The sequence below is a fragment of the Notothenia rossii genome (assembly GCF_949606895.1).
Source record: "Notothenia rossii genome assembly, chromosome: 1".
NCBI classification, from domain to species: domain Eukaryota; kingdom Metazoa; phylum Chordata; class Actinopteri; order Perciformes; family Nototheniidae; genus Notothenia; species Notothenia rossii.
This window is the reverse complement of record NC_136912.1, coordinates 29,488,409-29,507,858: the sequence shown is the minus strand read 5'-3', so window position 1 is coordinate 29,507,858 and position 19,450 is coordinate 29,488,409. Positions and strand designations below refer to the sequence as shown.

At 42.2% G+C, this 19,450-nt stretch overlaps 1 protein-coding gene across 4 annotated transcripts in view; it reads left to right on the top strand.

Moving 5' to 3' along the window:
• The window catches only part of tsc2 (TSC complex subunit 2), a 29,034-nt gene that overhangs the window by 2,483 nt on the left and 7,101 nt on the right, over positions 1-19,450 (top strand). For 2 of the 4 annotated variants that reach the window (XM_079688120.1, XM_079688121.1), the window contains exons 3-31: positions 1,404-1,588; positions 1,714-1,800; positions 1,893-2,003; positions 2,092-2,239; positions 2,909-3,026; positions 3,115-3,163; positions 3,937-4,062; positions 4,160-4,233; positions 4,331-4,457; positions 5,140-5,283; positions 6,044-6,181; positions 6,589-6,692; positions 6,984-7,065; positions 7,234-7,389; positions 7,628-7,747; positions 9,208-9,330; positions 9,419-9,525; positions 9,622-9,787; positions 10,440-10,562; positions 10,643-10,777; positions 10,967-11,156; positions 11,290-11,383; positions 11,527-11,629; positions 12,175-12,269; positions 14,494-14,634; positions 17,326-17,487; positions 17,608-17,766; positions 18,227-18,339; positions 19,161-19,412. In XM_079688120.1, the coding sequence (XP_079544246.1) occupies positions 1,454-1,588; positions 1,714-1,800; positions 1,893-2,003; positions 2,092-2,239; positions 2,909-3,026; positions 3,115-3,163; positions 3,937-4,062; positions 4,160-4,233; positions 4,331-4,457; positions 5,140-5,283; positions 6,044-6,181; positions 6,589-6,692; positions 6,984-7,065; positions 7,234-7,389; positions 7,628-7,747; positions 9,208-9,330; positions 9,419-9,525; positions 9,622-9,787; positions 10,440-10,562; positions 10,643-10,777; positions 10,967-11,156; positions 11,290-11,383; positions 11,527-11,629; positions 12,175-12,269; positions 14,494-14,634; positions 17,326-17,487; positions 17,608-17,766; positions 18,227-18,339; positions 19,161-19,412 (3,682 nt within the window). In that variant the 5' untranslated portion in view covers positions 1,404-1,453. Of the gene's footprint in view, positions 1-1,403; positions 1,589-1,713; positions 1,801-1,892; positions 2,004-2,091; positions 2,240-2,908; positions 3,027-3,114; positions 3,164-3,936; positions 4,063-4,159; positions 4,234-4,330; positions 4,458-5,139; positions 5,284-6,043; positions 6,182-6,588; positions 6,693-6,983; positions 7,066-7,233; positions 7,390-7,627; positions 7,748-9,207; positions 9,331-9,418; positions 9,526-9,600; positions 9,788-10,439; positions 10,563-10,642; positions 10,778-10,966; positions 11,157-11,289; positions 11,384-11,526; positions 11,630-12,174; positions 12,270-14,493; positions 14,635-17,325; positions 17,488-17,607; positions 17,767-18,226; positions 18,340-19,160; positions 19,413-19,450 lie in introns of all 4 variants that reach the window. The other 2 variants (XM_079688119.1, XM_079688122.1) reach the window with 2 other exon arrangements.

Sequence of the window (19,450 nt, the reverse complement as noted above, 5' to 3'; positions counted from 1 at the left end):
ACAACCGTCTAAGTAACTGTAATAAATACACTTTGAGAAACTCTGAATATGCCTTTTTCCCCACAGTGTATCACCCCATCTGAATATTGTCTCTGCCAACATTATACAAATAAAACCAATACACCTGGATGCATTAACCTTTCCTTGGAGAACATCAGAGAGGCTACTTCGCACCCCAAACGCCAAATATTTAATGAATGTGTCCATTGTTTAGTTTGGCATCTGCATGTTAGATAGATCATGAGAGAATGTGTCCAGATCTGGGTGTCTGATGACCTCAGCTAAACTCTCGGATACATCTATACAACTTCAGACTGGCTTAGAAGGAGAGAAAAGGTTCAAATGGGGCAACACTGCCAATATTAATCACATAGAAACCTAATTTCATCAATAATAAGAATATGACTTTGATAACATCCAAATTATGCTTCCAAATATCAAGGATTTATAAAATAAAATAAAAAGAAGAGAATGTGATTGTCACCAACAGTGAGCAAATCATAAGCAGATGTGGGCATAGTGTTACATGTGAACTCGTGTTGCTGTCAAACAATTAAATGTGCAGAGACTTTGCTGCAATAAGTCAACAGAAGGTTAGTTTCTTTGAGTATGGGCCTCAGTGTGAAGTCATTAGCACTAAATTCAGGGTTCTTACGGTCATTAAAAACCTGGAAAAGTCATGGAAATGTCAAAATGCTAATTCCAGGCCCTGGAAAAGCTATGGGAAACAATATTTTTGAAAAGTCATGGAAATGTAACTAAAGTTGCATCAAACATAATTTATATTTGATCTATTCGCCGAAATAGTAATACTATAAAGATAATAAATACTGAATCGTATAGTTATGAAACGTAAAATGGCATTTAACTGACGAGGTATTTTGCTGGTGAGAGATTTGAGTTGCTTTAGCCTGTAGAAGCTAGTAAGCCTACTATTTGATTTGTTTTAGATAGGCACAACATGTTTCATATGCAGACCTTATTTTCCTGTTCCACGTTAAAATAAACCATTTTCAGTGGTACCGCTGAGAAAGAGTAATTTCTTTGGTCATGGAAAATTAGGTAAAGGTCCTGGAGAAGCCATTAAAAAGTCGTTGAAAATCATTGGTGAAAAAGTGTATGAACCCTGTAGATTAACTTCATAATGCTCACCCATTGTCATGTTCCTTGCTGATGTTTGAATCTAGTTACAGGTCATATTTTATTGTGATGTAGTGGTAGCATCTTAAAAGATGTAATAATTGCTTTGGCTTTGAATGTGACCATCCATCTTATTGCTATTATGCTACATCAAGTCAATTCAGAGGAAGTGTGGCTCTTTATCTGGTCTATTGGGTTTTGCACTGTAATAATCCACATTGATAAAAACGTTTTCATCTAAATGTGTGCTGCTCTTTCTCCAGGCAGCTCTCAGTCCCAGCCTGTGCGGTGGACCGCCCCTTCTGGTTGGGCCATGAATAAACAACCGAGCAAAGAGAGTCTCAAGGACAAGGTGAAGGGGATCTTTGGGCTGGGAACCGCGCGGCCGCCCAGCAAACAGAGTGACGCCCGACCGTCAGAGTTCATCATCACGACGGACATCATCAAGGTGTGCAGGAGAGACCAGAAGACTGCAGATCTGTTCACACACAATAAAACGTAGCATGCTCTTTGTTTTGTACATGTTTTGCATCACACCTTTCCTCATTCCTTTCCTCCTGTGATGTATTTCAGGAGCTCCAACCAGACTGCGGTCTGAGCACCCGCGTCCGCATGATGAACCATGTCTGTGAGCTCGCCAAAACAAAGAAATTTGAGGATGTGAGTCTGCTCCTGGTTTGACATTTTTGGATACAACACAACATGTCATCTTCTGTGTGTAACTCTGTGTTTTCATGTGTTTTTTTTTTTAGCATGCTGTGGAGGCTGTATGGAAAGCTGTGGAGGACATGCTCACTCCAGAGCAGCCACTGGAGGCCAGACATGCGGTCCTGCAGCTGCTGAGGGCCATTATACAGGGACAGGTACATAGACAGGATAAACACACACAAATATGAAATTTGAATCTAGTTCCTGACTTTTCCTAATGATCGGTTCCCTGTATATGTGAAGGGCGAGCGGCTTGGCCCTCTGAGAGCATTCTTTTTCAACGTGATCAGAGACTACCAACCATCCAGCGAGGACCTCTCTGATAGGCTGGAAGTCTTCAAGGCCTTAACCGAGAACGGGAAAGACATCACTTATCTGGAAGAAGATATAGGTAGAACTCCCTGGACATTTTTTAAAGCACTTCAATGGGGGGAAAACGAGGGACTAAGCGGGATGAAAATGTGTTCATGTAAGGGTGGAGATTCTTAACATCTGAAATTGTGAAACAATTGACAACTTAGACAAATTGAAAACTTTGCAAATTTCAGTTTTTTTCCTGCAAATAACATAAGTTTCGAGAGAATAACCCTACTTATTTTAATAAATGGAGAAGGCAACATTTTCATTTTAGTTTATAACTTCAACTTGCTGTTATTGAAGTCACTGAGAATTGATAAGGTTGCTTTTTTTTGTTTACATTATTGCAATTGGTTGAGTAACGTTTTCAGATACAAAATAACTCTATAATCTTGTACACACTCTGCATTCATCCCATCATTTACCACTCTGCCTTTATAAGCACAGGCACACAGTGTGTTTTTCCTCCTGAGTAAAGCCCTACACTCATTGTTGTCTGGTTCACCAGCATGATCCTCTTTGTTCTGAATTGAATTGTTAGTATGAAGATTCTGGATTAAATATTTAGATTCCATTTGAATCATCTTTGTAGTCATGTTTGCAATTATTATTTGTTGAGGCATGACTGGGCTGTTACACACCTTATTCACCTGTAATATTCCATAATATGTCCTGCTCTCGCTCTGTTCTCTCCTGTCTCCAGCACGCTTTGTCCTCCTGTGGATGGACATAGGTCTTACCTCCGATTTTCTCCATGTTCTTGTAAATCTGGTGAAGTTCAACAGCTGCTACCTGGACCAAAACGTCTCCGTCATGGTCCAGTAAGTCAGAGATCCAGACACATAAACACATTTCTGTTTTCAATCAAATTAATGTATTAACATGCATTTGTTTGCTTGTGCTGTGTAGGAAAATCTGTCTCCTGTGCAATAGAACTACATCTTCTACAGATATTGAGGTGGGTGTTTGTTCAAATTCATTCTTTGTTACAACGGCTTGTTAGAATGTTACAGCAAAGACAATATCCCAAAATATGAACAATGGTTGGTCCAAATTATAAACAGCAAATCAGGTAGGTAGAAAAGGGTTGATATCCATTATTTTTAGCATTGGGAGACATACTGATTTAATCATGGAATAAACGATGATTGATCAAAAATGTTTATACATTTAAATTGTGTGGTCGCAGTTGGCTTTACTCATCACCACAAAAAACGTTATTTGTGTGAGTCACGCTAGATAGAAATCTTATTTAATCAAGTTGGTTTCTAATTCCCTAATAATGGTAGTGCTTGTTTGTGGGACTGAGTGGTTGAACTGCAGTGACACAGTTACATCTCCAGTTATCTAAAGGTTTTGATGTGAAATCTCTTAGAGATTAGCTGAGAGGTGTGTTACCATGCATGTCTTTAATCAATGATAGCCAGCAGACAACAGATAGTGCTGATTAATGCTGAGGAGGTATTCCTGAACATTTCACATGTAGTGGTTTGTATGTAAAAGCAGGACAACTACATATAATACATGGAACATGGAAGTACCAAATCATCCAATTGGCAGTCTGGTGTAAGGTGTTTGTTATGTACTGTGCTCTAACACAATCAAAACGTATTAACAGCACAATCTAGCTTGACCATACTCATAAATGAATGAGGCTCAGAGTTGTTTACAGTTTGTTTTGTTTTACTTGTGTGTGTTTGTATGTGTGTGGTCTGTGTATGCTGTGTCTAGGTGGCACTACAAGTACTGGATGCAGTGGTGTGTTACAACTGCCTGCCCTCAGACTCTCTAACTGTCTTCATCATCACACTGTGTCGCACTGTCAACGTTAAGGAGTTCTGTGAATCCTGCTGGAAGGTGAGAGAGCAAACACACACACATGTATACACACACTTTCTCTTTTGTCTGATGCAATGCGCATTATTCATAACGGCCTGTGATTGTGCACCTGCAGTTGATGAGGAAGGTGTTGGGGACTCACCTCGGCCACAGTGCAATCTACACCATGTGCCGGATAATGGAGGAGAGGTATTAGTTTGAATGTATTTCTGAATTTATGGTGCATTATGGGAATGTTATTTTCCTGCTTTTTGTGTCCCTTTTAACTTCCTGCACCCTCCCTCAGAGTGTACATGGAGGACGCCCCGTTGTTGAGAGGAGCCGTGTTCTTTGTTGGGATGGCACTGTGGGGCGCACACAGACTCCCCGCCCTGAAAAACACTCCTACACTCGTTCTGCCATCTTTCTACAAGGTAACATCATACAGTGCATGCTATCGGCCCCATTAGGCATGTGCTGATCTTATTGCTTATATTACATGAAAACAAGAATAATGCATACTGTACGTGGCAAAAGTGTCAGGGAAAACTGTTTTGTTCTACAAGATATTATCTATATTATCTCATCCCTATGGTTTTCATTTCTTAATAATTGAATAATATTTGTTTAATCATTTGGTCTACAAATGTCACAAAACTGAGAAAATTCAAGATTTTCCTGAACTCAAAGTGAATACATTTTGTTAGTTTAGTTTGGTCTTTTTTTTCTTAAAATATGAAACAAACTAAATTGTTGCAGATGAATGTCCTTTGGACAGAATTACAGATTATTTAACTACTTATGTCTCTTCTAACACTGTAAATGAAAAATGCCACATTTCCAAATCTCTTTTCTTGCCAAACATCTATCACTTTTTGCCAAGAAATATGAATATTTATATTTATGCTTCAATGCCAAATACACAATTTTTGCATATGCTGGATCTTCCTATGTGTTTTTAGTTTATGTCATACTATAGACATGTGTGTATAGTAGTAGTACCTTGTGTGACTGTATCAGTTGTAGCTAGTTCTGAGGATTCTTCAAATAGAAGTAAAATCCCTGATAATGTGATGGATCAGTTGTGTTAACTGTTTCTCTGTATCTGTCACTCAGGCCATGTCGAGTGCTAATGAGGTGGTGTCCTATGAAATCGTCCTCTCCATCACCAGACTGATCAAGAAGTACGGCAAAGAGCTGCAGGTGGTCACATGGGACATCCTGCTGGGCATCATAGAGCGGCTGCTGCAGCAGATCCAGGTACACACACACACACACACACACACACACACACACACACACACACACACACACACACACACACACACACACACACACACACACACACACACACACACACACACACACACACACACACACACACACACACACACACACAGTTATATCTTAGACCTAGTCAATACTGTGGAGATATACAATTAGAATGATCAATCAATAAACTGGTGAAACAAACAGAGTTGTCTTTCTGGTTCTTTATTCGAGGCGCCTCGAAGGCACAGGTCTCACAGAGTATAGGGTAGTCTGCAGGAGTGTGCGCAATAGTCACAGAATAGCAAAGCTTATATACAAGATAGGGCGGGAAGACAGAGTTTTTGTGTAGCACGGCAGAACGCCTCAGAAATCTGCTTTCACACGGATGTCTCATATTGTTATTAGACACCTGTGTCCTTGAGCTGTATAAAGTGTAACGGTTATCAGAATATGGAAGTTCAAACTTTAATGTGAAGAGGAGTAGTTTCAACATAGTCTGCCAAATCAGCTCTGTGGCCTTGAAGCGCTTGAGAATAATAACCCTCATTAGAGTAAACAGAGAAAACAGCACATATGAAGAAATGGTACAGTAGTGTTAGACAATGCTTTTAGAAGCATTTGGTTTTAGCATATAAGGTAATGTAATAAATTGACACACACACACACACACACACACACACACACACACACATATATATATATAGCAGTTATTTGTTCACCAACCGGCCCATCCCATGTGTCTTCACAGACAATCGGCAGTGCGGAGTTGAAGGCCATTGTGTACGAGCTGCTGACCACGGTGGAGGAGCTGTACGAGCAGAACGGTTACCACGGCTCCACAGAGAAGTTCTTCAGTCTGGTGGAGAAATGTGCCGACAAGAGACCTGTTAGTGCTTTTGAGTTTCCATCCCTCTGTGTCATATTGTGTTTTTTCTCATCTGACACAGGGGTTCCCAAACTTTTCAGCCCGCGACCCCCAAAATAACAGTGCCAGAGACTGGCGACCCCCTGTCGACGGGGGGTCCGCACTCTCGCGGGAGTGTCATTATCGTCTCACTTGCGGGGAAATTATACAGATGGCTAGTCCGCCCCTGAAAATGTCTATACAAACGTTATTATTAATAATAATTTAAAAAAAAAGAATTATAAAAAAAATTAATCAATTTCTTTTTATAATTTTTTTTTTTTAAATTTTCCATTTTTATTTTGTAATCATCTCGCGACCCCCACTTTGGGAACCCCTGATTTAACACACTGCTGATGCATTTCTAATCTTAATATTGTATGTGACAGGATGCATCAGTGCTGACCCTCATCTCGTACAGAGCCCAGTCTATTCAACCAGCCAAGGACGGCTGGATTCAGAGCCTTCACCGCCTCATGGAGAAATTCTTCAGGTAAGACAAATGGGGATGACATTATCGACTCGGAGGCAATATTTAGCTATATGGAATAGTTTTTATCTCTTATTGCCTAATTGTATTTCGATGTTTAACTCTTAGTCTATATCAAAATTCTCTGGTCTTTTTAATATTCTATTGATGTCATACTATAACAGCCAAATAATGCAGTGTGTTTAATGACAACTATAAACAATTGTATCCCTCTGCTATCACCACCTTGATCCCTTTCTCATCTAATCTCTGCTGAACAATATTTTGTTTGTCATGTTTCTGTCTCCCTGAAAGAAACGAGACTCGCAGCTTGATAAGGATCAAAGTACTTCATATCCTGTCCTTCGTTCTCAGTACCAACCGACAGCTTTACGAGGTCTGCACACACACACAAACCTGCACACACACATTTGAAATAAACTATCAAGTGCAGTGGTGCTTTAATTCTTACTGTATTTCTGTTTTGCCATTGTTTACTCATGTGTGAATATTCAACAATATCTCTCAATACCTCTCACTCTCTTACTTTATTGCCTTGTTCCAGGACGAGTTGATTGAGATGGTAGTGATCCCCCAGCTCAGTGGCATAGCTGAAGACCGGGACCTTGCCGTCCGAAAACAGGCCACCCAGCTGCTGGTGGACCTGGCAGAGGGCTGCAACACACACCACTTCAGCAGCCTGCTGGACATCATTGAGAAGGTACACACACTCACTCACTCACTCACTCACTCACTAGCTCACTCACTCACTCACTCACTCACTCACTCACTCACTCACTCACTCACTCACTCACTCACTCACTCACTCTTCACTCACTCACTCTTCACTCACTCACTCTTCACTCACTCACTCTTCACTCTCTCACTCTCTCACTGCTATGGTAATTCAGTTCCTTCCAGCTACGATGAGGTCTTTTCAGTGTTTTCTCTCTGTGCAGGTGGCCAGCCGCTCTCTGGTGAGTTCAGGGCCCCTGGAGGTCACTGAGAGAGACCCCACAGGAGAGTCTCCTATGGAGGACGTTAGGACGGCTATACTGGGCCTGCTGGAAATCCTGCAGGTACACATATAAGGGCTGCATTCACAAAACATGGGGTTCAAGTTATTTTAGAAAGGCAACGTTTTGTTAACAAACCTCTTAAATTGTCCGGAAATTACAAAAACATGTAGGCCGTATCTCATTTCTGGGATTTCCCCTCCTCGTCTCCTATCCTCGAGACTTAGTCCCTCCCACAGGAGATGCGAGCGGAGGAGCCGAGGAGAGAGGAGGGGAAGCAGCAGGCGCTTAGAGAAATGAGAACTCCTCTACTCTGAGTGCTCATTTTAAATAGACGTCCATTAATGATGACAGGAGGCACAGCAGCACTCTGTCTCATGGACAGATGTGTTCATGACGACTTATATATTTACTTTTAATTCATTCACAGTGCGGTATAATGAGACAATAACAGGCTACAGATGCGGACATATACACACACACACACATATATATGTATATATTCATATAAACATATACAATTTCAGAATCAAACTAGTATGAGAGCACTCTCATAATAACGTAACACTATCAGAGACTGGATATATCCCCCCCCCCCCCCTCTCTGGTCGCTACAATGAGGAAAATAAATTACGGGCCAAAAGTTGTTAAAAGTATTAAAAGTAAGCAGAGGACACCAAACCAACTGAGACCTGTCTGTCCGCTGCATCTACGCACTGTACAACACACACACCTACAGCTCCTAAAGCATAATCAGGCTACAGCCGTTGTGTATTTTATTATGTGAAGCACTAAATGGTTTTAGAAAAATATTGACTCTTTGTTTGTAGATATCTACTAAACTAAAGCAAATAAAGAGAGTAGGCCTGTTATACTGAGTGATATATTCACACTGCTCTGCTTTCTGCACGGACCTCCCAGCTGTTCTCTCTGTAAACATCGCGTCGCGATGAAAGCAGTTAATAAAATTATATCCAGGGGATGCATGCAGAGCTGTCATTGGCTGAGATCAGTCCGGCCGTGCGTCACGACTCTTTGAAACATCTCTGTTGCCGGAAACGCATCCACGAAGGAGCCGTGGAGGACCGTGGAGGACCCATCAGTGTCTCCTCGGTTAGAGCTCCTCCAGAGAGCCTCCTCGACGCTCGATCCTCGGTCCTCGAAGTGCATTTAGAGAAATGAGATGTCCTTCAACATGGCGCGCTGAAATCCATTTCCGGGTCACTACCGGAGGACCCAGGAGTCGAGGAGGGGAAATCCCAGAAATTAGATACGGCCGTAGTTTCAGATTTGAGCCATGTTTACAAATATGAATGGAGCCTGCCTGATAAAAAGCTGATGCTATTAATTCTTTTTAGATAGTAAACAAAACACATAATAAATATCTTTACTATTGATTAGTATCAAGTTTGTATCAAGTGATAAAAAATGTTTTGCCCAAAATATTTTCTCCTGTGTTGTGGTTGAAAAAATAATTCAATTTAGTGAATGTGGTAAATAACCATGTTGTTCTCTCCTGGTAGAGCAAGCTCTACAGCCTACCAGCCAGTCACGCCAGTCGTGTGTATGAGCTGCTAATCAGCCACCTGCAGCTCCACTACAAGAACAAATACTGCTCAGCTATCGCTTGCAGCATCAGACTGCAGGTAAGGGGGTTCATCTTGTGCCTGTTTTACTCCCTTTGAAACAAACATGCATGTTGACTTATCATTTGAACTTCCTTCTCTCCTCCAGGTGTTTGACTTCTTCCTGATGATGCGAGTGGACTCTCTTCACCGCCTTGGTGTCCCCAACAAAGACGGGGTCCTGAGGTTTAGCCCTTACTGCTACTGTGACACAGGGTGAGGACGCACACGGCTCATATCTGCTTCTGTTTTTCTCATAATAATCCAGTCAACTAAATCCTGTATTGACAGGATTTTAAATGGTGGTTTCAGGGAGCCAGAGAAGCGTGTCAGTGAGAAGAAGCCTGCAGGTTCAACATCTCCTCCAGCTGGCAGCCCTGCCCCCCCCACTGCTCCTTCAGCTTCAACAGCCTCCATCCGCTCGGCCTACCTGCCCTACGCACCGGCCTTCAATGTCCTCCTGCAGGGCCTGAAGATGGTACACAGAGAATTATTGTAGCAAACTCTCCCAATGCAGTCTTGGTGCAGGGATGAGCTATTGTTGTAGTCCTACCCAGAAGCTAGCACGCACTGGTATTTCTTAAACATACAAAAAAACATTTGGATTATAAAGTGTCTATCATTCTTATTCAGAATGATAATCTTTGCAAATGAACACCACTTCTATGTTCTTTGAAGTATAGATGCAATAGCCAGAAGTAAAAAGCTAACATTAGGCTGTAAATCAACTAAGAAACGGTTGCATTGCTTCATAAACTGAATGCAGATTGCTGTTTGGTGTGATCACCTTTTAAGGTCCCCGGTAACCTAGGTACTCATGTAGCACCGTGTTCTGCCTTTTTAAAGACAGCTAAATACTTCAAGATTTCCGAGGGGGTATTTACGGGTGTTTTTTATGTCATAGAAGTAAACGTTAAACCTGAATTGCAAAGATTCTACTAATTCCTGGATTAGGGACTCATTTCTACAATCCTCTATTTCTTGGAGAGTTTGCAGGTGGGTTTCGCTATAGTGTTTATTCTTCTTTGTAACAAAGGACTTTGCCAAGAGCATAGACTCACTCATAACCGATGGTTACATTGTTTTCAAAGTTGTCCTTTATGAAAAATAAGACATGGTTTCTGTTGCAGGAGACCGATTGGAAGGTGCTGAAGTTGGTTCTGGACAAGCTGCCGTGGACGCTGCAGTACAAAGTGCTGCTGCTCACATCCCCATGCAGCTTGGACCAGCTGTGCTCCACACTCTGCTGCATGGTAGAGCAAAAAGAAGACACACGTAAAACAAGTCTGTAAAGTGTAAACATATGAATGAACTTGCGTCTGTGTTCTGGTAGGTGACAGACCGGCTGATATCGGAGCGTTTGAAGAAGACCCCAGACGGGTTTTCCCGCACTGACGTTCAGCTGGCGGTGGTTCCTGTTCTCACAGCGATCACCTCCTACCATAACTACCTGGAGCAGGCAAGACAGGTACAAATGATAGGCTGTAGAGAATAATCAAGACATCTCAACAGGTTTCTAGCATGTTCTGAAGCTTGTGTGTTGGGTTTAATGACTGCCAGAAAGTCCACATCTAGGCAACAGCGTCCCATTAACCAGCCCCGCACACACACAAGCAGATATTTCCATACTGTTATTCATTTCCTTTCCCCCCTACAGAGAGAACTGGTTCAGTGCCTCGAGACCGGCCTCATCTACCGCTGTGCCAAGCAGTGTGTGGTGGCGCTTACAATGTGCACGGTGGAGATGCCTGACATCATGATCAAGCTCCTCCCCGCTCTTATCGTCAAGCTCACCCACATCTCTGCCACTGTTGCCATGGCATCACCTATGCTCGAGTTCCTCTCCAGTGAGCACCAAAAGCTTTTTTCTCACAACTTCTTTTGTCATAAGTTTCTCTACCATTGGTGAATGTTCAAGGCCAGTTAGTCACATCAAAGTTTTCTGTAGATAAAGAGTTATTTCTGTGTTCCGTTTCACAGCTCTGGTGCGCCTCCCACATCTGTACGCCAACTTTGTAGCTGAGCAGTATGTCAGCGTGTTTGCCATCTCTCTACCCTACACTAACCCTTCCAAGTAAGTACACACACACACACACACACACACACACACACACACACACACACACACACACACACACACACACACACACACACACACACGTGTTCTTAAGCGGCACAGACACACTCTGACCAGTTGGTTTCTTCCACTCTCCTCAGGTTCAACCAGTACATCGTATCCCTGGCCCACCATGTGATCGCCATGTGGTTCATACGCTGCAGACTCCCCTTCCGCAAAGACTTTGTTCAGTACATCACAAAGGTGTGTGCTTACTCATCTTCCTAACTTTATTGACTTAAGTGCATATTATTTTATATAAAGACACAAAAAAACACATACAAATTGATGTCAATAAAGTGCTCTTACTTGTGCACAAGCATTCAGAAAATTAAATAATTTCACGCTTGAAAAAAACATTTTACTTTCTAACTCTCATACCTAATCCTTTAAAGGAAGGACTTCCCGTATACTTCAGTTCCTAATTTTTTTAAACTTTAGTCGACATGATGAGATTGTACATCAAAGGAATGGTTCAATATTTCTGGGAATATGCTCATTTGTTTTCTTCTAGGTTTATATCACAATGTTTATATTCTGTGTGTTGTGTTTGGAGCTACTGTTAGCAGGCAGTTAGCTTAGGATACAAGCAGCAGGGACTCCAAAATGCCCCTCCGCCTTGGCACATACAGTAACCTCCCATAAAATCTCAACTATTTGGCCCAAACTTTTGAACAGACCCTTATTTAAGCTGCATTGGTTTAGCATCTCTCTATCTTTTACACTTACACCTTTGTCTGTGTCTCCAGGGTCTGCGCTCCAACGCCCTGCTGCCGTTCGATGACGGTCACGAGCAGAGTGCGTTTCGTGCCCGAAGCACCAGCCTCAACGAGCGGCCCAAGAGGTAAAGCATATGCACACATACACACACTGCTGCGAGTGCTCACATAGAAACCAGCACACATGGTCCATGTTGCCATTGTTGGGGTTGCCAAGGTAACAGGGGACTCAGCATGACTGGTACTGTGTTGTGACGGCTGCAGTGACTCTGCTCAGGTTGCCATGGTGTTTTAAGTTAATTTGTTTATGCTTTTGACATTTTGAAATGTGTGTTTTGTTTTTCTTCCACAATTAGTTTGTTGAAAAATCACTCATATTATAACATACAGGGGATGGACAAAATAACATGAACACCTGTATAATTCAATGTCATCCAATGCAAAAGCCCTTCAGTTGAAGGGACATTTGTATTGGTTGTGATTCTTCACTGTTATAGTATTTAACTCTGTAGTATTAGTGTGTGCTTTGTAGTATTGGTTTGCATTATATTGTCCAGATGTTTATTACTTTGTCCACCACCTGTATTATATAAGGATGATACAGAGCGGTAGCGTGGGGGGAACAACTATCTTTTTTTCTTTCCCCTGCTGTTACATCTCAATATCCACACTACATGTATCTGTTCACAAAGAGAAATACACACTTTCACACAGAGGTGTAAGGAAGCTTTTCCCAGCAAGGCGCCATGCTAATCTGTACATAGCGTGAGTGTGTGTCGGTTTGTCCGTGTCTTTATTGCCCCGATAACTTGCGCTAAAAACATCCAAAGTAAATCATGACAAACAGTCTCAGGTGATCGCAGTATGAGGGAGGGGACTGCAAATAAGTATTAGTTGTGACGGCCGTAATGCAGAGTTCTGCCGAAAAATGGAAGGAGGATGGAGGCGACATTTTCAGTGTGGACAGAGATTTTTAGTAAAAATGACCTATGACCAAAAGGCTCTGAATGAACAGGAGTGTCCCGCTTTAACCAATATTTCAACAGTGCACAATCTCTAAATATCTCAATATAGTTGGAGACCACACTATACTGTACTCCCCTGAAGAAATCTATAACTCTGCTTTCCCTTTCTTCCTCATTTTTTGCTTCAATTGATTCATTGTAGCTTTTTAATTAATCCCCTCTCCTCCTCTGTCGTGCAATTACACATGTTTTGCAAACATCTTTTTTGCCCTAGCCCCTCGTTGTTGGTTGGCCCACACCTATAGGTTTATAAAAAATAAATAAAAATAATTCTAACACGCTTGCTGTCATTCCAATCAAGCAACCTTCCCGTATCAGCTTTTCATAATGACATAGTGTTTCTACTTACATCAGTTTCTACTGATCTTCCATTTAATACCTCTTTGAGTGTTCCACATTTGTTATCATTCATCCAGTTATCCTTCCTTGTGCTTCTTATTGCCTGCTGTTGGGTTGGAGGGCTGCATCTCAGATTTCATATTTAATATATATCCTCTTCTCACAAATGCCTTATATATTGGAAAGCTTACATGTTTTCCAAAAGCCTTGATACATCTATCAAAGTACCGTTATGTTGATGAATTAGTGTTTACTCCAGGCATGCTGTGCTCCAACCCTCAGGTTTAACCCGGCATTTCATTTTCCGTTGGGTGTCATGTGTTTCTTGAGTTGTAACGTCAGGCCTGTGCTGAGTCCATCCCTACAGCTCTTCTTCTGCTGTACTAGTCCTTGGCTTCATTATGTACCTGCTCTGTGAAATAATGTTTATTTTGTTGCTCTCCTGAAAACTTTCTGTGTGTATTTCCTTTTCCGAGTAGCAGAAGCTGTTTACCCTCTGCTGTAGCTTGTCTGTTTTTCCTTTTTAAGTTGATGTTTTTTTATTTTACTCTTCTTTTTCTAACTCCGCTCTCCTGTGATCTGGTTCATTGTGTTCACTGCTGTTAATTTTCACCTTGTTTTGTTTTCTTTCAACTCTTCATTTGACCCTCCCCCCTCCTCTGCCTCCTGCGGTTGGGTTCTGCGTTGTGGTATTGGGGGGGTGGTCGTGTCACCCTGGATCCCTCCTTCATTGCTCCTGGTCCTTCCCGTGTCATGTGACCTTTGACCTTTGTGGCCCCACATTGTGTCCCCTGCGTGTCGTGTGCCCTTTGCTGTGGTGTCAAATCCTGTTACCTGATACACCTCAATGCACCGTACCCCCCCCCCCGGACGCTCCCAAACCACCCTCACGATGACACACCCCCTTACTGCCCACTACCACCATATCACTGCCCCTTGGTCTGTTCCCTCTCGCCGTGCTTCATGGGTAATCCTCACCGCTCAGTATGCGGGCGGCGAAAGTGGCGAAGGCGGCGGCGGCGGTAGCCAATAGCAGCGGCTCTCCAGTTAAAGAGCTGAGGGACCTTTCGGCCATGGACGCTTTCCGCTCCCGCAGCATCAGTGTCTCGGAACATGCGGTTCGCAGGTTAGAGAAGAGCCTTCTGGGTAACCTAACCCAGAATAACACAACAGCCACCCAAACACTTGTTGCTTCCTCCATGGGATGATTGGGGGGGGTGTAGGGTCATTGTCATGTGGGTCCGTTGGGGGGGCGTTGGGTGGTTGGTTGCCAGGGACACCTGGAGCGGGTGGTGCATGCTGGAGGAAGGTTTGTGTGTCGACTTTTTGTTTGGGCTGCGATCGTACACATGCTGTTTGTTTTGCATTTTTGGCTTATGATTTGGTTTTGCATGCAGTGTTTGCAGAAGATGTCGGAAAACATCTGATGGTTTTCTGTTTTTTTCTAACACAGATTTAGCTTTAATATTCAGCCAATTTTAATTTGACTTTTTGTTTTGCTGGCTGGTTTTCATTGGCCTAAGAACTAATGAATGGAAGGAGGGACTGCTGCAAAGCATGTGATTTCAAACTGATGGGATCTTATTATGATTGACATCCACCAATAACTCCGCCTCCCTTTTGCTCTGGCGGGGGGGCACTTCTGCTTGCTCGCCCAGCGACCAGGACAACAGCATCACAACAGCTCGGTTTGCTTGCCTGACATATATACACTGTGCTGCTTAAACCATACACTGAAATCACCTCACACACCTCCGCCTGACTTAGCTTCACCCCTTTAATGCTTACCTCGTCTTGGCTGACTGACAGATGTGTGATCTAACACTGCAGTTGTCAGACGTGGCTGCAGTGCCCCTTTATTAAACATGTCCTTCTCCTCCTGCCAGACAGATGGCAGCAAAGACCCGGTACTTTAATGTCTGATGGTGCTCTATGTAATTTAATTTCAGTGACACATGGCACTTTATCAAACTAAACAACTGCAGTGTGGATCTATTTAACCCGCTTCAACTGCTCAACAGCTGCAAATCTGCTTTTTCTCAGCGTTGGTGTCTTGACTTGTAACACCTGAGTTAGATTAAACCCGTTTTTCCTGCGCATACTTGAGGCAACATGACCATGTTTTTTCACGTTTTTCTTTTTTACAGATTTTCATAAATCTCTCGTATCGAAAATGATTATCTTTTTCTTTTGTAATTCTTTACTTGCAGCCATACTGGGAGTTTTACTGTGTCTGCAGTAAAAAAGCAAAGCATTAAACTCTCACAAAAGCCATTATACTCAGCTTTAGTTTGAATTGGGTGAAAAAAAGATATTCAAATATTACAAAGCAGTAGTGCTCAGTCGTGAGCATCTCATGGTCATGTTGTTTTGAGAATGTGTGTACTAGAAATTGAACTGAAAAATGAATCATGACAGAAGCAGAAAGGTAAGTACAAAATCTGTGGAAAAGTAGTTTATTCACACACTGGGAGTTGGTCCAAGGGAGAGATTTTATTTTTTGAACTAATTAATCTGCAGCTGTATAACAAAAACAGACATTGTATCCTTAAATCTCTCAGATTAGGTCAGTGTTTTACGGTGTGCATATATTTCCATTTATAAACCATTTCATTGAATATGTAGTGTATTCTTTAAAGTAGTGGTTTTAGAAAATAATGATACACTTGAGAATAGTGATATTATGAGCTGTGATACTGAATCGATTTTAAATAATGTAGAAGATGATTGCATAAAGTGGCTCAGTGCACGAGAAATAGATGTTGAATAAAAAAAAAAGAAATTTGGAAAATGCAGAACACAAATTATTTAGATTGTAGTTTAATCACAGTGTGCTCCTTATACTATGAGGTTGTCCAGAAAACTTGTTATATATCGCCTTGCCTTAAAGTATCACAACATATTGAAACGCAACCATAATTCATATTGTTTAGCAGAAATCAATTTATACTGCAGATTGCATGGCTAAAACAAGGAGAGCTAAAACGATTAACCATTATAGATCCACCAAGGACAGATGTTCCTCTTGCACTGTTCTCTTATACATACATAGTTATTTCCTGCCTTTTATATTTGTGTCTTTGTTTAACATTTAGGTTTTATTTAAGAGTCTGTCAGCATGGAAACAGTCCGCTCCCGGCAGAGACAGACAGAGACTTCACAGTTGGGCTCAGTTGTGAATTGAGAGCATTTTCTTCTGAGCAGCAGGCCAATGTTGCTTTCGTTTGAACTGAAGCATCTCTTAAACCCTGATTGAGACTGATTTTAAAACCTCTAAAGGTGCTTTTAACCTGATTGGCCCGTGGAGCCCGCAGTAATGGTTGTTGTGGATACAAAGAGCTGCTGCTCACGCCACAGTAAACACTTATACTAGACTTGGCTGCTGCGGCGATAATAATTAAAACACATTCACTCACACACTCCCTGCTGGTTTCTCTGCAGTCCTGTGACTTACTTACCATCCAAACAGGTTGCTGCATATCCCTTCTGCCTCCTACACAGAGCTTAACTGCAGCTAGGGAAATAAACGGTGCTGAAACACATCTTATAAGTCCTCTTAAACCATGTCCCAGTGTGTGTTTGTGTGAAAATGTAATTTATATGTTGGGTCGTTTCCTTATATACACACGTGGATGCATGTGTGCATATAAATGATTATGTCGCATGTGAAAAATGTTTGTTTGTGCCATTTTGTGACGTCCTGCATGTTCTCTGTGTTCACTGACTACATGTTCAATATATCTGAAGCCTGAGCGCCTGCCTCTTCCTCCTCTGCACTTCTTTCTGTTTCCTAACCTTCCCTGGGTCTCTCCTGCAGGATGCAAACCTCCACTACCACCTGCTCTCTGGGCTCCGCTGATGAAAACGCGGTGACTCCGGCTGACGAGGGTCTGAAGACTGTCCACCTGGAGCTCACTGAGACCTGTCTGGACATGATGGCACGATATGTCTTTTCTAACTTCTCCGCCCTGCCCAAAAGGTCAGCATGCATCTTTTATAATCAGTATGTGTGTATGGCTTTTCAAAATGGTTGTGTGTTGTAAAAAAGAATTACAAGAGGCTGTCGCAGTCATGAAATGTATCATTTTTGTCCTCTTAGGTCTCCCATTGCAGAGTTCCTTTTAACGGGGGGTCGCAGTATGACCTGGCTGGTGGGCAACAAGCTGGTGACCATAACAACCAGCGGAGGGGTCAGAGCGCAGGCGCTGCTGGGCCTGGACATGGCCGAGCGGCTGGGAGGAGGAGGGGAGATGACCAGGTGAAGAACTTTCAAACACACACAGGAAAAATTAAGCAATTTTTTAAATATAGAATTTGGACCTGATATTCATGTTCCCCTGAGGATAAATCCTAATGATTGAGGTGCTTTCCTTCTTTTTCATCTAGTGCTATTTAAAGGGCAACATTTTTTTAATTTTCCCACACTTTTGTTTATGATCAACTGCCTGTAAAACTAATGAGACTCCCATCAGCCTCAGCCATACTGTTTGTGTAGCACTAACCAGCTAATGCCACAGGCTAATCTAAGTTAATGAAATGGTGTATAAGTAAACATTACATCTGCTTAAAATCTACATTTCCGAGTGTTAGCATGCTGACGTTAGCATCTAGCTCGAAGCTTTGCTGGGCCTAAATACAACCTCACAGAGCTGTTAGCGTCAGTAGAGTTTCACTCTTGTTAGCGGCTTTGTAATGCATTTCCTCACCTGGTGCTGCAGGTCAGACCCATCCCTCCACACCCGAATCACCAAAGAGGCTCCGGCCAAACTGGAGTCACAGTCGAGTCAGCAGCACAACAGAGCCACGCGCATACGGGTCCGCTCCATGTCAGGTAATACACACGCTTCAGGACTTAGAGCATCCCATAATGCACCACCTCCTCTCTTTATTTCCTATTTCCTATTCCAATGTCATTTTCTATGACTATACAAGCTTTCTTGCATATTGCTGCCAAAATGACCCATTCACAGTTAGTGCTATTTTCTAAAATCAAAATTTGAAACCTCTTTGGAAGAGCAGACGAATTAGAAACAATCATAGGAGCTTTTATCCTCCACAGATCTGCAGACATGCTTTAAACTGCGCCTGCCTCCGTTATGCCATTGATTTTAAACTGCATCGCACTCTAACACTCTGATACCTGCCATGGAACTGACAATGAGCGGCATTATTTACAATGATTCCATATTGACTCTTCAGTGGATGGAAAGTGCCTTTTCTTATCTCTCATTTGCCATGCATTATTGACATATTGACATTGTGAGCTATGGATATTATATAAGTGGAACTGGATTACGTAAGGAATCATAAATAGATTTTGTTGCCCGTTTCTTTTAATAATGTCAAGCTTTAGTCAGAGTGTAAACAGAACACTTAGAGTAATAATTCCATTAGTGACGCTCATTTATAACCAACATTTATGATTTAAAAAGATAAAATAATTCAAATCTAAAAATAACAAAATCTAAACAATAAAAAAAAAAAAAGAAATGTAAATCTAAAAATAATTTAAATAATAATAAAATAAACAATGTAAATCTAAAAATAATCCAAGTCCAAACAATTTAAAAATAATTTATAAAGGGAGAAGAGCTGACTGATGATGATGATGATGACGAAGATGATGATGGTGACCCTCCTCCCTCTCTTCAGGGGGCCATGCTCTTCGTGCCGGTCCTGCTCAGAGCCTCAGTCCTCTGGTGTCCCCCTCTGAGGGCGAGCTAGCTGCTCCGCTCTCCCCCCCCTCTGTCTCCACCCTGGATGGTCTAGGCCCCCCCCCCTCCTCCTCCTCCTCCTCTGCGGCCCCCTCTGCCCCCCCGCCTCTCAGAGACAACCCCAGCCTGGCTGAGTTCATCCCCATGCTCACTCAGGGCTGGGCAGAGATCTTCATTCGGAGGCCGTCAGGTATGCAAGCCGCACTTCACACAAAGGGGGATTTTATT